Raw genomic sequence first — 26,109 nt, 5'->3', positions numbered from 1 at the left:
CGTATGTAAAATTTTAAAGTGCACTTAACTATGTTTGGTATACAATATTTAAGGCCTTAACCATGCATTTTTCCAGACAATGTCAGGAATAAGTATGTTCCAGAAAAATGTTGCTCGGTGTAAGTTGGTTTTGTGAATGAAGAATTTGTCTTATATATTGCAACAAGATTTCTCAAGTAAGCCCACGCCTTCCAATCTGAGTTCTGGATAAACTTTGATCTTAACTCATCTTAGCTTTGGTATTCATTAGTGTAGTTAGACCACTGGGAAGGGCTTTGATCACAGAAATTAACTCTGAAAGGTATTGGAAACTCTTTCAATGTTATAAATTGTTCATATGTGAGAATATTGCCCTTGTCAAACATCAAGAACAAAGTCAATATTCATGACAGCTGGGGTAGAACAATGACTTATTCCTTACAATTATGTCTGAATTATTCCACAAAAGAGCTTTATGTGGGGAGAAATTGTGCAGGAAACATATTATCCAGGCCATTGAAGCTTGTTGGTGAAACCTTGCCAATATAGCGGGTAATCTTTAGGGAATATAATTACATTTCAGTAAAAATTGAAGACCTCCCAAATTATTAAACGCATTACTTGGAATTAAATACCATATTGAATCAGTATTGATCAAACATCTTTTCCACCAGTTGATCTTGAGTGTTATGTCAAAGTCCAACACTTCCAGACCGCCTTCAGCTCTTTTATTAGAGAGGACTGACTTTTTAGTTTGACTAATTTTTCCAGATGAAGTCCAAGGTCTTATTGATCTCTTTACAAGTAGCAGGATTAACAAAACGAGACTCTGCCTTGGACAGAAGTACTCTCCCAAGTATAGAAAGATCTCTTTGTAGCCTATTAAATATATTTTTGGTTTTCTTAATTTTAGGAGAGATTCATATGTTGTCTAAGTGTATTTTGACAGATGTATTTCTTTATCATCAGTCAAATAAACATAAGATTTGACATTTAGAAACATTCAGTTTTAATCCTGATGCAATAGAAAATGCAGTTATAGCATTAAGGGTGAACTGGTCTTTGTCTCTTAAGAAAATAATAGTATCATCAGCCAGTTGGAAATTCTGATTTCTTAATTAAAAATGGTTAAGCCATATACATTTACATTATTCAGAATATCTAGAGAGAAGTTCCACAACCAAAATGGTGAAATTGGGCAACCCTGTCGTACACTTCTGTTGATACTGAATCTTTTCAAAGTATTAAGGTTCAGTAACACAACTATTTATCTTTGGTAAACTTCTTGGATTTGGTGAAAATGTTAAGTGACCTAAAGAGATTCATGTTCAATTGTGTCAAAGGCTTTACAGAAGTCAGTAATAAGACAACCGCATCTGAGTCAATTGCATCTGAATAATCTATAGGGTCTAAGACTAAACAAATGTTAGACCTTCTGTGACGGCCCTTCATGAATCCTGTTTGAGTCTCATATATATATATATATAATAGTATCTATTCCTTTCTTTAATCGTTTGGCATAAACCAGAGCAATCAATTTGTAATCAATATCTAATAAAGTAATTGTTCTCCAATTGTCAATGAGAGAGGGGTCTTTATCGGCCTTTGGAATCAATGAAATAAGGCCCTGTTTCCTAGTGGAGACCATTTCCCCACTTTTGATGCATTCTTGAAACATCAAAAATCAGGTCTTCTAGTAACTCAAACTGTCTATAGAATTAAACTGATAGGCCATAAGGGCCAGGTGATTTCCCTTTTTTCATTGAATTCAGAGCCTCTAATTTCTTCAATTGACACAGGTGAATCGCAAACTGAGTGGAAATCATCCTCAATTACAGGGACATAATTCCCAATGTAGCTTTTATAACCATCTTCCTGAAATTGAGAGCTGTAAATGTTTTCATAAAAGGAATTGACAAAGGATGTTATTGTAATGGGATCTTTGCATAAAACATTTAATTTTGAGTGCAGTTCTAGATTTTCTTTTGTAGTTTCTCTTTTCAAGTGCAAAAAAGTAGTTTCTTTCCCCCTCTTCAATCCATTTTGCTCTTGACCTTACAAAGGCACCCTTTCATCTGTGTAAAGCTGTTCTAATTCTAGTTGTAAAGACTTGAACACACTCTTCTTCAGACAGATTCTCTTTCTTTAGAAAACTGTCAAGCTTGCTCATCTCTTTTTCTCTAAGGTTCTTTAAGTGCATCAGCTCTCTGGCACGTTTAATGGCTACAACTTTGACTTTATATTTGAAAAATTCCCATCTACTTCCATGACCCAAGTCTTGTTTCCAATGAGAGTAGGATCTTTGAGAAGTGTTTCATTTCCAATATCCTCGAGTACCTTTTGATTTTCTAGTAGCTTGTGAATTCAGGAAAATCAAGTGGTGATCAGAAAGGGGAGCCAACTGATTATCTACATCTATAACAAACTAACAAAATGGGGGAAATTAGGAATACATCTATTCTAGATTTACCTGACATAGTTTTGTTGGTCCAGGTATAGTCCTTTGCATCCGGATTGAAATAACGCCAGGCATCATCAACACAGAGATCCTTGCATAATGTAGTGATGATATTGCTATTTTGAGGGCTTTGACTCGTTCTAGGAGGTAAACGATCAGCAGATGCATCAGGTGTTAGGCTTTAAAAAAAAAAAAAAAAAAAAAATGTCAAGTGAGGCCAGATCCTCGCTGGCTTCCCTTGCCTTCAATGTTATAGGTGGCAACAATGTCAGAGTCGTTTGGATCAGATAGCTGGCCAACAAGTAGAGACAGTGGCACTGCTTCTCTCACTCTGACGCTTTCTCCTGTGAGATATTCAGCCTCTTGTGAATTGAAGGAAAATTATGAAACAGAGAGCAAAGATACATTTTTGGGGAAGCCTGGCATCACTTGGTATCCATGACTACACAAGAGCTGTGCCTGGTTTTGAAGCTTTGCATTGAGGCCTAAGTGTTACATTGGTTGTCTCAGACCAGTCTTTTGCCTTATGAGCTGTCTTTCATGTGCCTTTTTGCAAACCAAGCGTGTGGTCATGTGCCTTTTTCTCAGGAGTGACTTGTCTGGCCACTCTCCTATCAAGCCCAGATTGGTCAAGTGCTGTAGACTTGTTCTCCCATCTCAGTCAAGGAACTCTGTAGTGTTGTCATTGGGTTGTTGGTCACCTCACTGACCAAGATCCTCCTTGCTCAGTTTGGTCGGACGGCTAGGCAGTCTGAGTAGTCCTATTTTTTTCAGTTTCAGAATTATGGAAGACACTGCTCTTGGAAACTTTCAACACAAGAAATTGTTTTATAATTTTCCCCAGATATGACTCATCACAATTATCTCAGATCTAGGGACAGTTCCTTGGACTTCACGGTAGTTTCTGCTCTGACATGTGCTGTCAACTGTGGGACCTTATACTGTACAGACAGGTGTTACTTTATAAATCATGTCAAAACAATTGCATTGGCTACAGGTGGACTCCAATCAAGTTGTAGAAACATCTCAACTATGATCAAAGGCAATTGTATGCTCAATGTGGAGTCTCATAGTAAAGGGGTATGAATACTTACATAAATGTGAAAACATGTTTTCACTCTCATTATTAGTTAGTGTAGATGGGCGAGGGGAAACACTTTTTTAAATTCAGGCTGTAACAATGTGGATTAAGTCTGAAGGCACATCCTCTTCTAGATAATGAGATGGATCCTCTGAGGGTGTTTTCACATAGTCCTCTTCAGAGGACTGAGATCAGTTCTTTTAAAGTGAACTCTTAAGGGGGATGTTTTGGGGGAAAATAGCTGTTCTCTATTCACACTGCCCTTGAATGAGGACTGAACTCTTTTTCAGGTTCTTTTTTTTTAGTTCATTCCTCTTTTCATTCACATTGCTATGTTTAGAAAGGAACATTCACTCAATGCACTTGTGGTTTTTACAAAGTGCAGGACAAGTCATTCCATCAGAATGTGTTATCGGACAGCTATATATAAACCTACTTACATGTTGCAAGCTAATAGATTGCATTGAGTTAAGATGCAACAATAGTAATCAGAAGGTACTATTAACATTGGCAACAATAAATAGAATAACTGCAGATTCAATAATGCTGTAATTGGGTGTACAATTTAATCTAGGCTACTGCCCCTTTAAGAGCTAGAATTGATTTTGTACCCTATGTTCTGATTCTCACCAAATATGTTGTCTTCTCACACTATTCAAACCCCACAATCTAATCAGCTTATGAAGCTCTCAGCCTATAGATCAAATATTCAAACCATTTTGGCCAACAATTCTGCGTGTGAGGGGTTATGGCAGGGGAAGCAGTGTTGCAGTAGTCTAGTAGGTGGTGCGGGAATAATGACAAGCCAACCTGGGGAGCTTTGTGTTCACATTGCCCTAAAAAAGGGAACTGGACTGAGGAATTCAAGCGAACCGAACTCGAGATGGTCTCAGTTCGGTTCACTTTTGAGAGGTCTGAGTTCCTTCGGCGTGTTCACACTGGACAAAAAATTAAGGGAACTGGCGGAGTTCAAATTGTCTGAAAGGGACCCAGTGTGAAAACACCCTTAGACATTATTAAGATGGAGGCAGGTAGTGTGATTGTTTTAGCCTGGGATTCAATCCGATCACAGGTAATAAACGCTGCATAGGTCAGTTCAATTGGAAATTGCCTGTAAAAGCTGCAACGTCTATTACCCACAATCGGATTGCATCCTGACCCTAGGGGTGTATTCAATCAGATCCGCTTTAGCTGACATCCACATAGCGGTTGTTTTGGCGGTGTCAGAAGTGGAAGTGCTTTAGGGCTGTCAAATCCACAAGCGGCTCCTGGCATTACACCTAAAGCGGACATTGCTATTGGCCTGTACGGAGTCGAATTAACAGAAATCCCATGCAGCTCGATAATCTATACCTCGATTATTTTGGATGCTATAAATCCTAATTTTTCAAAGTGAGCGTAATTATTTCTATATATCCTACACTTTCTCGTTCTGAACTTAACGAGAGTGGGGCGAAGCGTGACGATTGTAAGAGCAGCTGCTCAAAGATTTGACGGCTCCAACACACTTCTTCCTCCCAACCACTTTATTTGTATTATATTTGAGTCATTTAACAGACACTTATTCTGACCGACTTAAAGTAGTGAGTGCATAATGATTTGTTTTCCTTTTTCACACTAGTCCTGCGTGGGAATCAAACCCACAATCCTGGCATGGCAAGCACCATGCTCTACCAACTGAGCCACAAGGGAGGTCTGCTACTGCTGGTTAACATTTGATCTGATTGAATCCCAGCCTTTGTTTAAGACATTGTGTGATTGAGACCTTGCAAAAGAGACCGCTACTGTGTTTCCTTTCCACTTGTCTTTATTGACAGAGATATGAAACGTATCTAGACTCCCCTGGGTGTTTTGAAGTTCATTCCAACGGTAGGCTGGGTGACCTGCAGGTTCGACAGGTTGCCGAAGTCCTAAGAGAGGAAAGATTTCAGATTTAGTCAAACAATTCCTCACCTAGCTCTAATGAGCATTACATTCTGAGGTCCATCATAGGAAGGTAACACTGACTGTGCCCAGCAAAGACGGGAAAGCTTTCCAGTGCTCTACTTGTACTCAGTATTGGGAAAGCTACCAATTACTAGGCAGCAGAAGTTGAGCTACAGTAATACAGAGCAATATATGATAAACTATAAGACACTATCAGAGAAACTGATTAACTAAAGTTGTTCACTACATCAAAACTAGTGTGAAAAATGATATCTAAATCTGATAGATGCATTTCTATTGGCCACAGACGATCTTGTGAAATCTCCCTTGTAGTGGTGTTAACACAGCAGGAAAAGTACAGAGCTACAACCAAAAATTCGGACAAAGTAGTCTTTAGTTCGGAAGCGACTTATTAACGTTCCAATACTGCACTAATCACTATGACCAGCCCAGTGTGTGTGTTTACATTCTGCTCAGTGTGTGTGTACATTCTGCTCTTATGTCCAGTGTGTGTGTTTACATTCTGCTCTGTTAAGTTATGCCCAGTGTGTGTGTTTACATTCTGCTCTGTTAAGTGATGCCTAGTGTGTGTGTTTACATTCTGCTCTGTTAAGTTACGCCCAGTGTGTGTGTGTTTACATTCTGCTCTGTTATGCCAAGTGTGTGAGTTTACATTCTGCTCTGTTATGTCCAGTGTGTGTGTTTACATTCTGCTCTGTTAACCTGTTTAGGATAAGGGGCAGTATTTTCACGGCCGGATAAAAAACGTACCCGATTTAATCTGGTTATTACTCCTGCCCAGAAACTAGAATATGCATATAATTGTTTGATTTGGATAGAAAACACCCTAAAGTTTCTAAAACTGTTTGAATGGTGTCTGTGAGTATAACAGAACTCATATGGCAGGCCAAAACCTGAGAAGATTCTATACAAGAAGTGCCCTCTCTGACCATTTCTTGGCCTGCCTCTTTATCGAAAACAGAGGATCTCTGCTGTAACGTGACATTTTCTAAGGCTCCCATAGGCTCTCAGAAGGCGCCAGAACGGGGAATGATTACTCTGCAGTCCCTGAATGAAAAACAGTAGCGCATTTGGATAGTGGTCGATCTGAGAACAATGACACAAGCGTGCACGTGAAGAGTCCATTTTACATTTTCAGTCTTTGAACGAAAACAACATCTCCCGGTCGGAATATTATCGCTATTTTACGAGAAAAATCGCATAAAATTGATTTTAAACAGCGTTTGACATGCTTCGAAGTACGGTAATGGAATATTTTGAATTTTTTTGTCACGATACGCGCCGGCGCGTCACCCTTCGGATAGTGTCTTGAACGCAAGAACAAAACGCCGCTATTTGGATATAACTATGGATTATTTGGAACCAAAACAACATTGGGTGTAAAGTAGAAGACCTGGGAGTGCATTCTGACGAAGAACAGCAAAGGTAATCCAATTTTTTTTATAGTAAATCTGAGTTTGGTGAGTGCCAAACTTGGTGGGTGTCAAAATAGCTAGCCATGACGGCCGGGCTATCTACTCAGAATATTGCAAAATGTGCTTTCACCGAAAAGCTATTTTAAAATCTGACATAGCGATTCCATAAAGGAGTTCTGTATCTATAATTCTTAAAATAATTATGTTTTTTGTGAACGTTTATCGTGAGTAATTTAGTAAATTCACCGGAAGTTTGCGGGGGGTATGCTAGTTCTGAACGTCACATGCTAATGTAAAAAGCTGGTTTTTGATATAAATATGAACTTGATTGAACAAAACGTCCTTGGAGTGTCATCTGATGAAGATCATCAAAGGTTAGTGCTGCATTTAGCTGTGGTTTTGGTTTTTGTGACATATGCTAGCTTGAAAAATGGGTGTGTGATTATTTCTGGCTGGGTACTCTCCTGACATAATCTAATGTTTTGCTTTCGTTGTAAAGCCTTTTTGAAATCGGACAATGTGGTTAGATAAAGGAGAGTCTTGTCTTTAAAATGGTGTAAAATAGTCATATGTTTGAAAAATGGAAGTTTTGGGATTTTTGATGAGTTTGTAATTCGCGCCACGCCCTATCATTGGATATTGGAGCAGGTGTTCCGCTAGCGGAACATCTAGATGTAAGAGGTTTTAAGTTATGTCCAGTGTGTGAGTTTACATTCTGCTCTGTTAAGTTATGCCCAGTGTGTGTGTGTTTACATTCTGCTCTGTTAAGTTATGTCCAGTGTGAGATAGGCTACATGGTTGCTGGATGAGGTCAGAGTACTCAATCCACAAGCACGTCGTAACAAGAAAACATCACGTTTAGACTAAGACTGTAGGTAGGCAGTGAGATCTGAGAAGTGAGGTTTTGAACATACCAACAGCTTCAGCATCTCCTTGGTGTCGGGATCCACCTCGATGATCTCCTGGTCAAGAGCAGACACCTACAGGCACAAACAAAGACCATCAGCTTTACAGTGGATCTCATAGAAACCTATAAGGAGCCAGTGTTCTCAAGATAGACCCGAGCATGAGTGTCTGAAAGATACAGGGTTTGAGAGGGATCGACGGCCCAACAAACACAGGGAAAATCTGTCAGTTCCATCTTCCTGCATTATCAATGACCTGGCAACAACCATGCCACAGCCACTTTCGATACAGGTAGGCACCAAATTACAACCTTATAGATATCATCACAATCACTTATCAGTCAAGTTATCTGAAGCAAGATGAAGGACCAAACTGCAATGTAAACCTGAGCCATATATTCAGAGAGTTGGGCCAACTGTTCTTAATTGTAGACATTCAGTTAGATAGTATTGTTTAAACATCCCTCATGTAATATTATTAAAGCGGAGGCTAACGTGGAAACCATAGAATGTTGTAGTGTCATGTAAATGCATCGTAACGCAGGAACCTCAATGTCCCAACTCTCTAAATGCACGGCCACCGAGGAACCCCACTGACCTCTGGGACATAGTTGTCCCTCCTCTCCCTCTCCTCCTCCTGCAGCTTGATGGAGATGCCTCTGACGGGGCCCCTCTGGATACGCTTCATCAGATGGGTCACATACCTAGGGAGGGGACACGCATGGGAGAATACAGACAAAAGGGGTGTTTTACACAGACGATACAGTGAGAGTTGGGCTCATATATGACTCTTTATGCTTAGGAATACTTGGGAAAAGATTTCCTAAATAAAAAAATCACTGAGCTGATTTCCTGGTGATTTTACAGCCTGTTATGTCCAACAATGACAGAGATAAGCACTTGAGGGTGTACTGTACACAGATGGGTACGGAGGTCAGTAAACTAGCGCATGGATTTAGGGCATCTTTTTATTTGACCTTTATTTAACAATAAAGTCAGTTAAGAACAAATTTTTATTTACAATGACGGTCTACCAAAAGACAAAAAAGGGATGGGGGCTGCAGGGATGGGGGCTAGGATAAAAATAAATGTAATAAAAATATAGGACAAAACACACATCACGACAAGAGAAACAACACAACACTACATAAAGAGACCTAAGACGACAACACAGCTTACCTCCTGGACTTGAAAACAATACATCTGACTTTAATAATCCCTTAATCATAGTTTGACAAGTGACATAACTAAGACCGAGTCCGTAAAACAACCTGAACATGTTTCATGATGTTTGATTAGACAGGGAGGACTTGCAGTGGTTTACTGACATTGTATCAATCAGCTTTGAAAATGATCTGATGTGAAAAAGACCAATTAGTGGCAAAAAGATCAGAATTGGGTTGCCCAAGTGGGCACCAACACACACTACAATTTCAGCGTCTCTTTCCCAATCCCTTTTATTGGTAAGTGGCAAAGATCACTGACTATGGTCAACAACCACTAGGTCTACAGCACAGGGACAGTTCTCAAGCAGATGACCACCTCTCACCCCAGAAGCAGGCTGGGTCAATTTGAGAGAACAAACAAAACAATGCCACAAACACTCAGATAATCAGAATAAGACTTCAATCAGAAAGGCTTTTACCTACTTGTATATTTGCAACAAGAAAAAAGCCAATTTCTGCATGATGGCTCAGGAAGCAAATAACCTACATTGGGATCAGACAATTATTAAATGTGCAACGAGCCCAATATTGAAACACCACTTGTCTACAGTAAGGTCAAATATCTCCGACTTTGACATGGAGACTAGAGGTCAACTGTCATTGAGAATGAACTGAGCACAAGTGTTCAACTATTGAGCCAATACTAGTCCTTTAAATAATAGGGCTATACTTATAACATCTTAAACCACTGAACATCCGATGTGTTGTGTTCCTGTATGCTTGTGCACATCTATTACAAAGAGTTCTTCAAAGCAGTTCACAAGAAGTATATTATGTTTAAGATATCCATGCAGGAACTGAATCCACAACCTTGACATTGCCAGCGTCACGCTCCAGCTCCAACCAACTGAACCAAGAATAGCAGCTTACCCTTTCTTTACATTATTCTGTCTGTAAGACAAAGCAAAAAAAGGCCCTGATTTAACAGACAGGAATGTTGGACGTGGAGCTAAGAAGCCTGCCGTGGTTCAGCAACACAAGCTCCTTGAAGCGACAAAATAGTAAGCCTTCATTTGGTCAGACTTGCACCCTTCCAAAAGTACTGAGCCTAGCCGTACTGCACTGGCCTGGTTATGGATACGCCGCAAACGCTGGAACCGTGCTGGAAACTATAATGTGTTAAGAAAATATCTGAGCAAGCACAGTACGATTTGGGTCAGCACGATCATGTGACAGAGGTATTGGGTGGTCTGAGGCCTGAAAGTGACCCAAGCTTGTATTGGAGCATTCACTCACCCAGAGATCTTGTTGCGCAGCTTCTTGCTGGGGATGATGGCTATCTCCTCACACACCCTCTTGTTGACGTGGAAGTCACTGCCCAGCCGGGTGTAGTACTTCTCAATGATGACCCTGGCGGCCTTTTTTACCGTCTTGGTCCTGACTCGTCCCTGTTGGGAAGACCATCAGCTTGTTAACGGCAGAATCACTCCAGTTTCTTGAGACAATACCTCTAAATTGCCAACATTCTCTCACATATCTGTAACTACTACACAACATCACTGCAATTATACGTGTTCACTTGGAATTGTTTCAACCTCTGACAACTGGTAGCTTAATGCAAACTAGCCCCGTAAAGCACAACTACAGGAACAGTATTCAACAGAATATGCAAAGCTAGTTAGCTAGATGCATAGTGCCAACTGTTTCTTCTTGACAGCAGATAGCTAGAAGTCCTTGAGTGACGAGTTACTGAATTTGACATCAACCAACATTAATTCCTGGCTGGCTAGCAGACCACCACAAGACTATTGACATAAAATAACTTTAGTTAACTTCACTGGTCTGTATGGCAAGATAGCTAGCTAAGCAGCTAATAACATTTCTAGCTAAACAACCGTAGCTATATCCAGCCAACTCATTCTTACCAGACGCGAGGAACAGATAAACTACGTACTACACGACCCGTAAACACAACTAGCCAGCTAGTTGATATAGTGGTCCGCTCGCTAGACCAGTGACTAGATTGAAAGATCTTGTGCTAGCTACCGGCAAGCTAGCTTGCCTACATTCACAACATAGCTAGGGAAACGACACAATAAACTGGTAAATAAAATGCAACAAATCCCAAATAAATATCTGTGAAAATGTGTCGTATTTTAATTAATATTTGATATGCTTGTAGACGTGTCTGGAACTGATAAGAGACAAAGATTGAAACAGATTGTGATGTATTCAATTTTGTTAAATACCCACCATGTTGGCTTGGGCTGGCGGAAAAGAACTGGGGAAGATGTGACCGGAAGTTAATCTGCGAAGCAGGAAGAAAATGCTGCAGACATTTGTTTTTGTAGCTTTGCAACACTGCCCCTACTGGTTGTCTACATTTGACACACTAAAAACAAATGTACTGATCCAGTCCACTTTGTTGTACAATAGGCCCTCGAGTGGCGCAGTGGTCTAAGGCACGGCATCTCAGTGTATCTCATCTCAATGTATTCTTACTGGTGTGGAAGAAGTAGGCTATACTTTTTGTCAACACTTAATAATTACATAAGGTTGTTTTCTCACGTTTAGGCCTACAGTTCCTGCATGACATTGCAGGAACTGTTGCAAAAATGTATTGTATTAAATTATACAGCTTAGTAGTAATGTATGATCAAGGGTACGGCCCACAAAACCTTGAAAACTGAAGCAGTGCGGCTGCAACCTAGCAGGGAAAAGTCACAGGGAGATTAAATTGTGAGTCCCCTCACCTCGCCTCCTCAAACCCCATTGGAGAACGTCAGAGGGGATGAACCTCTGGCTCTCTCTCATCCAATGGGCTTTAGAGGAGACGAGGATGTAAGGAGTAGCAATTGAGATTTTCCCAAAGGTTGAAGTGACCTGAGAAGATGCTGTGACCATAAAAATATCATTTTCTATGGGTGACATGCTGTCTCAGCAATTCTTAGATGGCTCATTAGAATGTAATGTGACACTGTACTAGACTAAAAACAGACCCATACTGACAAGAAAAGGTTAAGAGAGATTTTTTTTATTTTTACCAAAAAACAAAAAAAAGGGCGCAAACTCGAGTTTCCCCTTTAAAGCGTGGAGGGAATAAAAAGTGAATTTGTAAGGATACATGTGACACGTCTCACATGAATCCCTAGGAAAATAGGCCTTTCAGATAAAAAGTCTGGTCATTTATCTTTCTGTACTTAAAATTAAATTATAATAAAAAGAAATAAATCAAAAGATGGGTCCTTCATTCATGAAGCCCTTAACTAGGTTAAACCATTCAAATAGATTTGAAGTAACATTCATATTTCAACACAATATTCATAATACAGTTGTAGGATTCATTTCTTAAATCATAGCTTTGAAAATAATTGCCAGAGCAAGAGAAGGGGGATAAACTTGTGGTACTGTACAATTCTACTTTCCACAGTTTGAAAGAAAAAACGTCTTTATATTCTTTAACAGAATCCAACTGACAAACACAAAAAAAATATAATGAACTCTGTAAAACTTAAAAGAATTAAAACATTGCAGTCATGTGTCACACCCAACTTCTCTCCCAGACATATTACACAACCAACCCAAGACAACTCTACAGTACAACGACAGGAAGAAAGTGCCAGAGAACCCCCCCCCGAAAAAAGACTCGCCATCTCTTTCCATTCATTCTCCTCTACGCTGCTATAAGGATTTACATGCCATTTGGACATGCAGGAAATAAAATGGTGAATAACACAAGACACAAGTCAATTGAAAGCAATGAGGTCTGACTGACAGGCAAGATGTAGTACTGTATAAGCAATGACACCTGAAATTGGAATGTGCTCTGGGTAGGACTTATCAAGCCAATGGGAGGACTTTGTAGAGCTCCATTATGGCCAGAGAATAACTTTGTACGGGTGGCTTAGCTTCATACATCCACCTCAGGAAGCCTTGCCATTAAAACAGGCAGACATCTGCTCCAGATAAGCCATGCAAATACACACTTATAGCAAATATTCCTCATTCTAGACAGGCTGTGGAAAGGCTTGAGGAAACTAGAATGCACATATCAATTTGTAGTATTCATGTTTATCAGCTGTAAAGCCAAAATTGCAGGAAGGAAATGAATTTCAACAGTGATACAACACCTGCATTAAGACCACTGTTAACAGTAGGATACAGATACATCAAAGTATACAAGTGACGTTCCACTCCAAAATAAAGTGGTCCACTGAAATGGAAATGTATGGTTGAGGAGTGAAAGTTAATTAAAACAATAATTAATTGACAAGTGGTTCAATAATTATGGTATTACTCTCAGCCACATTAAGAACACAATATAGACTTTAAATCGCTAGTTCCAAACCTCAATGTTCTCTTTCAACATTACAGGTGGGTGAAACAAATATAAAAAAAGGGCAGTGGGATACGAGGTGGAATTCCATCAGAGTTCTAGTTGACATTTTCCTGGCACAGGTGACAGATAGTAGTAGTCCATAGGATGGCATTAGGAACAGAAGGAACCATTCAAGGCCATTCTCTGGATGTCTGTCTCACTAGATTCAACAATACCTTACACTTTCAAAGTGAACTGGTATGTCACAGTGTAACTGTAATGGCTAGTCTAATGTGTGTCAATTAAAAGTAGTGCGTCTCAAAACATCCTCAGGAGACAGCCAGAGGATGCACATTATTGTTCCAGCCCTGCACTAACACACAATGACTCCAATATTCAAGGAGTTAGTGATTGGCTGAATGAGGTGTTAGCGCTGGGCTACAACACCCCACCCCAAGAACAGACTGAGCAACACTGGATTGAAGTCCTGACAGAAAAGCCTTCATACACCCAGCAGGTGGAGCCATTCTGCTGACATGCTTAACATGAACCCCGACCCTGTTGTGCAGCAGCGACTGATGTCCCTGAACGACAGAATGCCAATCCAACCCTAGGCTAAATCACTCACCCAGAGACATCCAACAGAGGCAAGCTAGACAGCAATGCCAAACCCCTCCCTCAAAACACCCATTCAAGAGGCACTATGAGGAATACCCGTCATTCAAAAACACCTTTTCCTCACCAGTTATTCCCTCAAAGACATCTCGGAGGAATACCGTACTGACCTATAAAATGTAAAAGACAACAGAAGACCAATAGATGTATCATATTCGAGTACTCTCAACACAATAACTTAGACCCCAGAGGAACTAGTTCAAGTCACAATGGTGGGAAAAAAGAAAACATAAAAATATACAATATCATTATGCACATACAAGCATGCCTGCTCATAGAGGTCTGTTGAGCCGGTTGGCATCCCCTCAGGCATTGTGCCTCCATATGGGACGACCAACCTGGGTCATGTTCAGCAGGGAGAAAAAAAGTTTCCAAAGCGGAGAGGTACTACCTGACCTTGTACAATAACACAGCTTATTGATTAAAGTTGCAAAATGTTTGGCAACAGTGTGCCCTACTGAACACAACCATGGTCACCAGGACATCAGTATCCAACACCCCACCAGGAGGCGACATCACATCATACATTAATGTCTAGGTTGTGTATGTCTGTGTGGGTTTACATACATCATGGCACAGGGGTTAAACAAGGAGGGGGGGTTAAAGCCAGAATTCGTTAAGTGTATTGTTAGAACAGACCTAGCACACAAGGCCGCTACAATTAAGTATATTGAGCACATCCATCAATACAGTACGGGGAAAGCAAGGTCTTATGTCAATAACAGTGGGTCAACAAATGTAGTGCAGTCAAAAGTCTAGCTTTTTGTCCCCCTCTGTCCATTTCTCATACTTCATGGCTATTTGAAAGAGAAAAATACATTTGCTCACATTTGAAATTCACATTAGCTATATATTTAACAAAAAAATCTACATAATTACATAAAACCCAAAAGTCACTCCTATGGAATTAATGCTGTGAAGAGGATAGGCATGGTGACATTGTCAACAGTTTGTTGGTTCAAGGCAATCCTCCATGACACTTGCAAGGAAAAACAAAAAGTGATATTGTAAAAAACACCATAGACAGATTTTCACCAGGTACTTCTTAATATCCTTTTGAGGCAATCCCATGTTTTCCATTTGGGACTTGGCATTTGGGATCAAATCATCATTAATGGTCTCACAGATGATGCTTTGCAGCACAGGGCAAATACATCGGAAACAGAGGGGCAGAAAATGTGAAAAAGCATTCTCTCAACGACACAGAACATGAGATCATTCTAAGAGACCAGGGGCTTAGACAGTGTGTTGCAACGTTATGAACATTGCAGATAGAGACTGAACGCACAAAGCTGACATGGCACTGAATTTTACATGACAGTCCACTGACAAACATCCAAATGAACCCTAAAAGTGTTGCCCCTAGTCGACATTATTTCTGAACCACCTATTCTATAGATACTGTACCACCAGTGGGGAACTGAACTCCACATTGGGTGGCATGTTATGTCATTACATTAAGCAGGGACCATAGATATCTTCTCAGTATGGAGAGCCTGGCCTCCTGTGTCACCCTCTCCTGGCTCTGTGGGGTGCTGGTTTGGTTAAGGCATTGGACAGTAGCAGTAAAGACGACACTCAAGCCACCACCTCCCTCTCTTCTCTCCTTAGCGTGCAGTGTGAAGGAAAGCCCACTTGGTTGCTACCATGTGGACATTGTTATGCTGAAGTCCAAAGCATTTATAGAAGTGTACCAGTTCCAACTGATATTGGTCCATTATTTACATGTAGTCAGTCAGTAGCCAACAAGCTTTCCTCTCCCAGGACTTGTCCCATCTACTAAATTCTCCCATAGACATTTAACTTCCCGCCCATACATTCAGTGTGTGTTTATGAAAGAGCAGGAGGCTGACAGTCTGTTGTGTTTCCATTGTCCAGCCCATCAATCAAGCTTAAACTAATTGCAAAAGCCAAGATCCCAATCCCAGCAACAACGGGGCCTGCCAAATATTCCCAAGCATCGTGGAGGAAAAAAACGAATCAATTCAAAAAGGAATTCCCATCGACAGACAGCCACACTTGTTTGGGTGTGTGTGTGCGCGCACATCGCCTCTCATCACTCTCCCGTGGTCTTCTTCGTTGGTCTGAATGGGACTTCATTGATTTTCTCGATTAAGAACCTTATCGAGCAAGACTTCTGAGCGATCTAGGCGTGCTGCTGATCATTTGTGTCGCGGGGTGTTCTTCTTCCGTTTTCTTTTGAAGAAGCAACAGCACCTTTAGATGGGGAGAGAGACTGGTTAGAGGCAAGCCAACACCGGATACTATGACTGGGTCATGTCCATTAGGCACCAAACGGAAGAAAACAGACTAAAGCAGTGATGGGTCTAACCTAAACTTGTCCAAAACGTTGTTTTAAAACGTGCCCTAATGAACACCATCCTGGTAAAGTGAAAAGTAATTTCATTTCAACAGCTAGAGGACAAGAGGAGAAATGTGTTACACGATAGCTGTGTTTACACAGGCAGCCCAATTCTGATCTTTTGCCCAATTATTGGCAAAATATCTGATCTGATTGGTCAAAAGACCAATTAGTGGCAAAAGATCAGAATTGGGCTACCTGTGTAAAGGCAGCCAATGACAATCAGTGTACACAGATTATACTGGCCTCAAGGGTTAGCAACAATAGCCTGGTCCCATGCCTGTATGTGCAACAATAGTCAGGTCCCATGCCTGTATGTGCCGTCTTCTGACTAGCCTTGCCATGCCTGAATGGAACACTGGAAATGGCATCGCTAGACAGAGGAACTGACCTAAAGCCAGGTTACAAGAACATAGATGAGTGGATGGATGCCATGAGATGTTAATTTGTTAGATACATTCCTGCTAACAAACATCAGAACATCTCTAGGAGTAGAATCAACATGAAGAGACTGACTCAGAGCATTAGAAGAAATAAGAACTACGGTGATGGTAGAAGAAAAACACACATTATGCCAAGATCCCTGACAGAGTGGAGTCAAAACAGTTCTAAGAAGAACCTACAGAGGGCGTCTGAGGTAAAAGGACAAGTGTGTTAGTACAGTGGTGTGATTAACAACAGTGGTGGAGACACAGAGCACAGGACAGAGTGAGCCTAATGAGATGATTATTACAGCATGCAGTGAGTGGCCATAGGTCAGCCACAGCTCTACAAACAACACAGTGACTGGCTAAAGAAAAAACATGAATGTCTTTTTAAAAGGCACAGTGTTGAGATGAACACTAAGGAAGTCATTTGCTATTCTCAGGTGCCCTGTCAGTAGGTTTTAGTAGATATTAAAAGGTGCCCTGCTAGCTAGTAGGTTTGAGTAAATATTTAAGGTGCCCTGCTAGCTAGTAGGTTTTAGTCGATATTAAAAAGGTACCCTGCTAGCTAGTAGGTTTTAGTAGTAAATATTTAAGGTGCCCTGCTTGCTAGTAGGTTTTAGTCGATATTAAAAAGGTACCCTGCTAGCTAGTAGGTTTTATTCGATATTAAAAAGGTACCCTGCTAGCTAGTAGGTTTGAGTAAATATTTAAGGTGCCCTGCTAGCTAGTAGGTTTTAGTAGATATTAAAAGGTACCCTGCTAGCTAGCAGGTTTTAGTAGTAAATATTTAAGGTGCCCTGCTAGCTAGTAGGTTTTAGTAGATATTTAAGGCTGCCTCCATAACAGAAAACAAGGAATTGACAGCATTTCCAAATATATATATACTTTTTAAAAGAAAGTACTCAATAGCCTATATTAAAGTCAATGTATGAAAAGCAGTTTTATTTAAAGAATGATATCATTAGATATGACCTAACTCATACAGCTGATCTGTAGCATCAGTATCAGTGAGAAGACAGATTGCCTGAAAATGATTTTATAACCCACTGGCCTATATCAGTAGTGGAAATATGGACAATTTTTTTAAATCAGTTTTTCACAGTATAAGAGCAGGGTGCCTTCACAGTGTGTACTCGTCAACTACACTAGCAGCCTAGGCTGGTCCACTCCCTGTCCTGTCCCATGGGTATGGTATGGACTAGGAGAGAGGGACTCACCACAGGTTGAGCATTTTCACGCAGCTACAGAGAAGAAAGAGTGTAGAGAGAAAAGACAGATTAATACAGCAGTCGATGGGACAGAACATGCCACACAGACTACATACACAAGTGGACACAGAGGGCAGGGTTCAAAAGGTTGAAGACTCAATGGCTCAGACTCTTAGGTTCTAGAGCTAACTACACCTGTTTAGTTCTAAGGACACTATTCAACTGATGTATAACCTCACTCTACTTCAACATACTATATCACGGATGCTCATTACCACAAGCAAGACTTCTAAAATCCTTTCGGAACGGATGCAGAAAGGATTACCAGAGAGTGAGGGAGGGAGAGAAACAACAAGAGAAAAATAGATCTTTACACCTCATTGCTATGGAAACCCTGTTGTCAAATTAATTGAACTGTCTTCTGGGGCCCTGGCTTTCAACGCAGTGGGATCATATCAAAGAGGAAGTCTATTGATGACAGGAAAATCAAAGGGCCAGCGGAAAACAGATCAAAAGGGTATTAGAATGAACAAGTGGGAGACAAACCAATCACCTAACAATTTCAAACATATTTTATGAAGCCCTTTATGTCAGCAATGCCAAAGAGCAAGCAATGCAGACGCACGGTGGCTAGGAAAAACTCCCTAGAAAGGCAGGAACCTAGGACGAAACCTAGAGAGGAACCAGGCTGGGGGACAACAGACACTGGTGGATTATATCGAAGGACAAAACACTCAATGTGTGGCATTCACTATGCTGAGTATGTTACAGGGATTTCATTCACCAAAAAATGTCAGTAGGTCCATCTAATTTTGGGTAATCCTAGAGATGATATTACATGATATGCACTGAGTTTTGATATGCTCATTGCATTCTAGGAGTTTTCATTTGTTCTTCTCTTGCTGCACTGAGCCTATGAGAAGTGAGAGGACATCTGATGGGGGGGTATAAAGGAGCAGTCCCAACCTTACCAAGACAAAGGATTGTAATAGAGACACGCAGGACACAGGCTTAGAAAGTACACAACCAAGAAGCGACACACACAGAGGGGACAGTGTAGGGAGAGAGGTAAAGCAGAGGGAGTTGGGGAGAGAGGTGACGAAGAGGAGAAGCAGAGGGAGTTGGGGAGAGAGGTGAGGAAGAGGAGAAGCAGAGGGAGTTGGAGAGAGAAAGATGAGGAGGAGGTAAAGCAGAGGGAGTTGGAGAGAGAAAGATGAGGAGAGGTAAAGCAGAGGGAGTTGGAGAGAGAGAGGTGAGGAAGAGGAGAAGCAGAGGGAGTTGGAGAGAGAAAGGTGAGGAGAGGTAAAGCAGAGGGAGTTGGAGAGAGAGAGGTGAGGAAGAGGAGAAGCAGAGGGAGTTGGAGAGAGAAAGATGAGGAGGAGGTAAAGCAGAGGGAGTTGGAGAGAGAAAGATGAGGAGGAGGTAAAGCAGAGGGAGTTGGAGAGAGAAAGATGAGGAGAGGTAAAGCAGAGGGAGTTGGAGAGAGAGAGGTGAGGAAGAGGAGAAGCAGAGGGAGTTGGAGAGAGAAAGGTGAGGAGAGGTAAAGCAGAGGGAGTTGGAGAGAGAGAGGTGAGGAAGAGGAGAAGCAGAGGGAGTTGGAGAGAGAAAGATGAGGAGGAGGTAAAGCAGAGGGAGTTGGAGAGAGAAAGATGAGGAGAGGTAAAGCAGAGGGAGTTGGGGAGAGAGGTGAGGAAGAGGAGAAGCAGAGGGAGTTGGAGAGAGAAAGATGAGGAGGTAAAGCAGAGGGACTTGGAGAGAGAAAGATGAGGAGAGGTAAAGCAGAGGGAGTTGGAGAGAGAGGTGAGGAAGAGGAGAAGCAGAGGGAGTTGGAGAGAGAAAGATGAGGAGGAGGTAAAGCAGAGGGAGTTGGAGAGAGAGAGGTGAGGAAGAGGAGAAGCAGAGGGAGTTGGAGAGAGAAAGGTGAGGAGAGGTAAAGCAGAGGGAGTTGGAGAGAGAGAGGTGAGGAAGAGAAGAAGCAGAGGGAGTTGGAGAGAGAAAGATGAGGAGGAGGTAAAGCAGAGGGAGTTGGAGAGAGAAAGATGAGGAGAGATAAAGCAGAGGGAGTTGGAGAGAGAGAGGTGAGGAAGAGGAAAAGCAGAGGGAGTTGGAGAGAGAAAGATGAGGAGGAGGTAAAGCAGAGGGAGTTGGAGAGAGAAAGATGAGGAGGAGGTAAAGCAGAGGGAGTTGGAGAGAGAAAGATGAGGAGGAGGTAAAGCTGAGGGAGTTGGAGAGAGAGAGGTGAGGAAGAGGAGAAGCAGAGGGAGTTGGGGAGAGAGGTGAGGAAGAGGAGAAGCAGACGGAGTTGGAGAGAGAAAGGTGAGGAGAGGTAAAGCAGAGGGAGTTGGAGAGAGAGAGGTGAGGAAGAGGAGAAGCAGAGGGAGTTGGAGAGAGAAAGATGAGTAAGAGGAGAAGCAGAGGGAGTTGGAGAGAGAAAGACGAGGAGGAGGTAAAGCAGAGGGAGTTGGAGAGAGAAAGACGAGGAGAGGTAAAGCAGAGGGAGTTGGAGAGAGAAAGACGAGGAGAGGTAAAGCAGAGGGAGTTGGAGAGAGAAAGATGAGGAGAGGTAAAGCAGAGGGAGTTGGAGAGAGAGGTGAGGAAGAGGAGAAGCAGAGGGAGTTGGAGAGAGAAAGACGAGGAGAGGTAAAGCAGAGGGAGTTGGAGAGAGAAAGACGAGGAGAGGTAAAGCAGAGGGAGTTGGAGAGAGAAAGATGAGGAGAGGTAAAGCAGAGGGAGTTGGAGAGAGAAAGATGAGGAGGTGGTAAAGCAGAGGGAGTTGGAGAGAGAAAGATGAGGAGGTGGTAAAGCAGAGGGAGTTGGAGAGAGAGAGGTGAGGAAGTGGTAAAGCAGAGGGAGTTGGAGAGAGATGGAAAAAGGGGGGGGTTGAGCTGATACATACTTGGCCTCATCCACCACCTCCACCTCAGCCTGGACTGTGATTGGTGCGTTGGAGTGGGTTGCCAGAGGGTCATCGGCATTCAGCTCCCCATTGGTTGAACTGACCACCTGTGGCACACGGAGAGAGGGTTGATTCAGGTGGAGTCAATGACCGTTTCCACAACTTCACCGCTCAAAAACAGTGCCGGTCCATGACGCTCGCACGAACACAACCACACGATGTATACTGCAAGTAATACCATCTATTGTGTTCTGTATCAAAATCGTATTTATTGAAATCTTATCAAGCTTTGTCAAGCAGTTTTAGCGTTTCACATTTTAAAGAAATTAATGTACTTTTCAATCTTAAATTAACCTTTCCGAATATTTATCAAGAGGTGTGAGTAAAATGTGCGGCATAAACATATTAGACCATCCATTATATCACACTATACTGAAGCCCTAAAACGCAGGGGCATTATTTGATGATGAATTACCCTATTTAGGATTTATTTACTCAAAAACATGCATTGCTAAACCAAGTCAACTCAACCTGCATTCTTATCACTGCACCAAACACAACAAGGATCAACCTGGTTGTATAATGTTAGTTTGTCATGGTTATTAGGTTATTTAGTCATTTCATCTGAGCTCCTAGATGTGGCTCTCCTTATCTTTTTCAAGTGTTCTACTCCGCCAGCCAGCACCTCCCCTAAACAGGTGTTCTACTCCGCTAGCCAGCACCTCGCCTAAACAGGTGTTCTACTCCGCTAGCCAGCACCTCCCCTAAACAGGTGTTCTACTCCGCTAGCCAGCACCTCCCCTAAACAGGTGTTCTACTCCGCTAGCCAGCACCTCACCTAAACAGGTGTTCTACTCCGCCAGCCAGCACCTCCCCTAAACAGGTGTTCTACTCCGCTAGCCAGCACCTCGCCTAAACAGGTGTTCTACTCCGCTAGCCAGCACCTCCCCTAAACAGGTGTTCTACTCCGCTAGCCAGCACCTCCCCTAACCAGGTGTTCTACTCCGCCAGCCAGCACCTCCCCTAACCAGGTAGTCTACTCCACTAGCCAGCACCTCCCCTAACCAGGTAGTCTACTCCACTAGCCAGCACCTCCCCTAACCAGGTGTTCCACTCCACCAGCCAGCGCCTCACCTAATAAAACAGGTGTTCTACTCCGCTAGCCAGCGCCTCACCTAATAAAACAGGTGTTCTACTCCGCTAGCCAGCGCCTCACCTAATAAAACAGGTGTTCTACTCCGCTAGCCAGCGCCTCACCTAATAAAACAGGTGTTCTACTCCGCTAGCCAGCGCCTCACCTAATAAACAGGTGTTCTACTCCGCCAGCCAGCACCTCACCTAATAAACAGGTGTTCTACTCCGCTAGCCAGCACCTCACCTAATAAACAGGTGTTCTACTCTGCTAGCCAGCACCTCACCTAATAAACAGGTGTTCTACTCTGCTAGCCAGCACCTCACCTAATAAACAGGTGTTCTACTCCGCTAGCCAGCACCTCACCTAATAAACAGGTGTTCTACTCCGCTAGCCAGCACCTCACCTAATAAACAGGTGTTCTACTCCGCTAGCCAGCACCTCACCTAATGAACAGGTGTTCTACTCCAGCAGCCAGCGCCTCACCTAATGAACAGGTGTTTGTTTCTTTCGCCTCCATATTAGTTTGTCATAACCAGTCGTGACCTGTTTCGAAGCTTGTCTTTCCAAAAACACAGGGAAAGAAGACCAAGGGCCATCAGCTTTAGGACAAAAGATGTGTGAGCACACACACACCAAATCTCTAGCTCTCGCACACACACCTCCAGACTCAAGTATGCCACTGATGTGTAACATATGCCATGGACATACTTGTGGTGGACCCCGGCACACCATGTGAGGAAACAGGGGGCGGAGGGGGAAGTGGACAACGGACTGATGGGTCAACGTGGAGTTGTAGTGTACCTGCACTGAGCCCCCGTGCCTGTCCGATGCCAGGTGGGAGGCCATGTAGGAGGAGTTTGTCCGACTGGGCTGCACTTCCCATGCTCCCCTCCGGTCAGAAGCTGCCGTCTGCTCAGGGAGTTGTGGTAGTGATGGAAGGGAAAGGGAGTGAGGGTGGGATGGGTTGTTGCGAGTTTGGGTGGAATGGGTGGGGGCGTGACCAGGTGTCATGCAAAGCGGCACGAGAAAAGAAACAAAGCAGAGATGAATAAAAAAGGCGAAGCCGGAAACTGCATTAGTGACCGAGGGCCGGATACTAACTTGGCGCTACGCACATTCCACTCAAACATTTTCTTAAATCTCCCCCACTGAAATCAATGGGTGCTAAAAACTAAGTTAGAGTAAGGCGTGCGCTTCACAAGTTGGGATTTGGCCCTGAGTGAACCAGTCATCACACGACAGAATAAACACAGGGCAGTTGACTACATGAAGGATTCAATCAACGGGACTGTAATACATGAATACAGTGGCAAGAAAAAGTATCTGGATTTCTGCATAAATTGGTCCATTTTTTACATCTGATTTTTATCTAAGTCACCACAGACAAACACAGTCTGCTTAAACTAATAACACTCAAATTGTCGTCTTTTTCTTGTCTATATAGAATACATAATTTAAACACTCACAGTGTAGGTTGGAAAAAGTATGTGAACCCCTAGTCTAATTACTTCTCCAAAAGCTAATTGGAGTCAGGAGTTAACTAACCTGGAGAACAATCATTGAGACGAGATTGGAGATATTGGTTAGAGCTGCCCTGCCCTATAAAAAGCACATACAAAATTTGTTTGCTATTGACAAGAAGCATTGCCTGATGTGAACCATGCCTCTGACAAAAGAGATCTCAGAAGACCCAAGATTAAGAATGGTTGACTTGCATAAAGCTGGAAAGGGTTAAAAAAGTATCTCTAAAAGCCTTGGTGTTCATCAGTCCACGGTAAGACAAAATGTTTATAAATGGAGAAAGTTCAGCACTGTTGCTACTCTCTCTAGGAGTGGCCGTCCTGCAAAGATGACTGCAAGAGCACAGCGCAGAATGTTCAATGAGGTTAAGAAGAATCTTAGTGTCAGCTAAAGACTTAAATAAATCTCTGGAACATGCTAAGATCTCTGTGGACGAGTCTACGATAAGTAAAACACTAAACAAGAATGGTGTTCATGGGATGACACCACAGAAGAAGCCACTGCTGTCCAAAAAAACATTGCTGCACATCTGAAGGCAAAAAAGCATCTGGATGTTCCACAGCACTACTGGCAAAATATTCTGTGGACAAATTAAACTAAAGTTGAGTTGTTTGGAAGGAACACACAACACTATGTGTGGAGAAAAAAAGGCCCAGCACACCAACATCAAAACCTCATGCCAACTGTAAAGTATGGTGGAGGGAGCATCATGGTTTGGGACTGCTTTGCTGCCTCAGGGCCTGGACAGCTTGCTATTATCAAGAGAAAAATGAATTCCCAAGTTTATCAAGACATTTTGCAGGAGAATGTAAGGCTACCTGTCCGCCAATTAAACCTCAACAGAAGTTGGGTGATGCAACAGGACAACGACAAAAAACACAGAAGTAATTTAACAGCATGGCTTCAACAGAAGAAAATATGCCTTCTGGAGTGGCTCAGTCAGAGTCCTGACCTCAACCCGATTTGAGATGCTGTGGCATGACCTTAAAAAAGCAGTTCACACCAGTCAACCCAAGAATATTGCTGATCTGAAACAGTTTTGTTAAGAGGAATGGTCCAAAATACCTCCTGACCGGTGTGCAGGTCTGATCTGCAACTACAGAAAACTTCGGTTGAGGTTATTGCTGCCAAACGAGGGTCAACCAGTTATTAAATCCAAGGGTTCACATACTTTTTCCACCCTGCACTGTGAATGTTTATACGGTGTGTTCAATAGACATGAAAACGTATAATTGTTTGTTATTAGTTTAAGCATACTGCGTTTGTCTATTGTTGTGACTTAGATGAAGATCAGATCAAATTGTATGACCAATTTATGCAGAAATACAGGTAATTCCAAAGGGTTCACATACTTTTTCTCTCTTTTGGCAGTTTATTTAACAGTAAGAACGATAGAAGTGTCTGCATATCAACTTGCAACATTCAGCGTGTGAGCTAGGTTCAGACTGAGATTTCCCATTGTGATGTGACTGTGGTGAGGTGATGGTTAACTTCCTCAAAGCCTGATTGCCCTCTCTGGTATTTGGCCAGTGTTGAAGAATGCATGCAGAGGTGGCATGTGCAAAAGGTTAAAGGTAGCCCCTTATGAATCAAATGCTTGTCAAAGGGTTCAAAGCCACTGTGCACTGGCAAATAAAGTTAGCATTAAACTTAATTTCGTAAGGAACACAATTATACATAACATTTTGAACCAGGAAATACAAAAAAGTTAAATCCCAGATATACCTTTAATGTTCCGTTAAATGCCAGGAGATTTATACACATGCATCTTTGCCATTATGTGCGTCAAACAAGCCCCGCAGTCTTGCATGCATAATAAGCGTTGCAGTTGGCTGCAGCTGTGGGATCCAACCACCATTGTTTATTTAACAGAGTAAGAATGATGAGTCTGACTCAGTGGGTTACGGCCTGGAGCTGCTGGAGTTCCTCCCCACCACACCCAAGGGAGATTGGGATTCTAAAACTTGCTCTTCAGTGAGGAGGAGGAGGAGGGTTCAGTGTTGGAGGATGCAAGTTACTCTAATCAAATCAAGCTTTATTTATATAGACATGGATGCAATGCGCTTTACAGAAAAAAAGAAAAAAAAATAGTACAAATGAAATATTTAAAACAGAGGATAACAAATAAAAAACTGAAAGACTAAAAAGCACCCTAAGGAAAAGCAGTTAAATGTGTTTTAAGATCCCTTTAAAATATGTCCACAGTTTCGGTCCCCCTCAGGTTCTCTGGCAGGCTATTCCAGAGGCTAGGTGCATAGTAACTAAAGGGGTAACGTAGCAGCTGTTATGGTGCTTGCGCCTTAATTGAAAAATACTGTGGTTAGGGCACTCCCTTGTCAAATCATCAGTGTGGATCAGGGGTCTCCAGAGCCAGTTGAACTGGCAGCTCTGGGAAAGTGGAGGTCCAGCTTACCTGATTCCTCATGGGTTGGTGCTGCGAGGGCCGGTCTCTGTGCGGGTGGCTCTCTCTCGTGATGGCAGATGCCCCAGAGTCCATATTGACAGTCCCCACTGGTGTTGGCTATGCGGTACAACAGTAAACCAGTGTTAAATTGTAGCTAAAATACTTAGGCCTGCTCTATGTTTCCCCCCCAATATTAGTCAGTGAGTGGAGA

At 42.3% G+C, this 26,109-nt stretch overlaps 2 protein-coding genes and 1 non-coding gene across 6 annotated transcripts in view; all 3 read right to left on the bottom strand.

The window, feature by feature from the left end:
* Positions 1–5,031: 5,031 nt before the first annotated feature.
* On the bottom strand, positions 5,032–11,331 carry LOC115166822 (40S ribosomal protein S17). The gene is made up of 5 exons (XM_029720683.1): positions 11,205–11,331; positions 10,248–10,399; positions 8,384–8,489; positions 7,795–7,860; positions 5,032–5,428 (listed from the first exon to the last, which is right to left on the bottom strand). Exons 1-5 carry the CDS (start codon positions 11,205–11,207, stop codon positions 5,351–5,353), a joined length of 405 nt encoding a protein of 134 aa, XP_029576543.1. The 5' UTR covers positions 11,208–11,331; the 3' UTR covers positions 5,032–5,350.
* On the bottom strand, positions 7,952–8,079 carry LOC115167767 (small nucleolar RNA SNORA71). The gene has a single exon (XR_003870565.1). It is a non-coding gene; the product is annotated as a small nucleolar RNA SNORA71 (small nucleolar RNA).
* Positions 11,332–11,969: 638 nt separating the features above from the next.
* LOC115166820 (casein kinase I) overlaps positions 11,970–26,109 on the bottom strand; it is a 48,295-nt gene continuing 34,155 nt past the window's right edge. Inside the window, exons 10-14 of one of the 4 annotated variants that reach the window (XM_029720679.1) lie at positions 25,908–26,015; positions 22,775–22,882; positions 20,839–20,945; positions 17,952–17,975; positions 11,970–16,161 (exon numbers count right to left, since the gene is read on the bottom strand). In XM_029720679.1, coding sequence (XP_029576539.1) covers positions 16,107–16,161; positions 17,952–17,975; positions 20,839–20,945; positions 22,775–22,882; positions 25,908–26,015 — 402 coding nt within the window. In that variant the 3' untranslated portion in view covers positions 11,970–16,106. The remainder of the gene's footprint in view (positions 16,162–17,951; positions 17,976–20,838; positions 20,946–22,774; positions 22,883–25,907; positions 26,016–26,109) is intronic. The other 3 variants (XM_029720680.1, XM_029720681.1, XM_029720682.1) reach the window with 3 other exon arrangements.

Source organism: Salmo trutta, chromosome 29 (assembly GCF_901001165.1).
Source record: "Salmo trutta chromosome 29, fSalTru1.1, whole genome shotgun sequence".
Classification (NCBI taxonomy): Eukaryota; Metazoa; Chordata; class Actinopteri; order Salmoniformes; family Salmonidae; genus Salmo; species Salmo trutta.
This window is presented reverse-complemented; position numbering and strand designations above follow the sequence as displayed.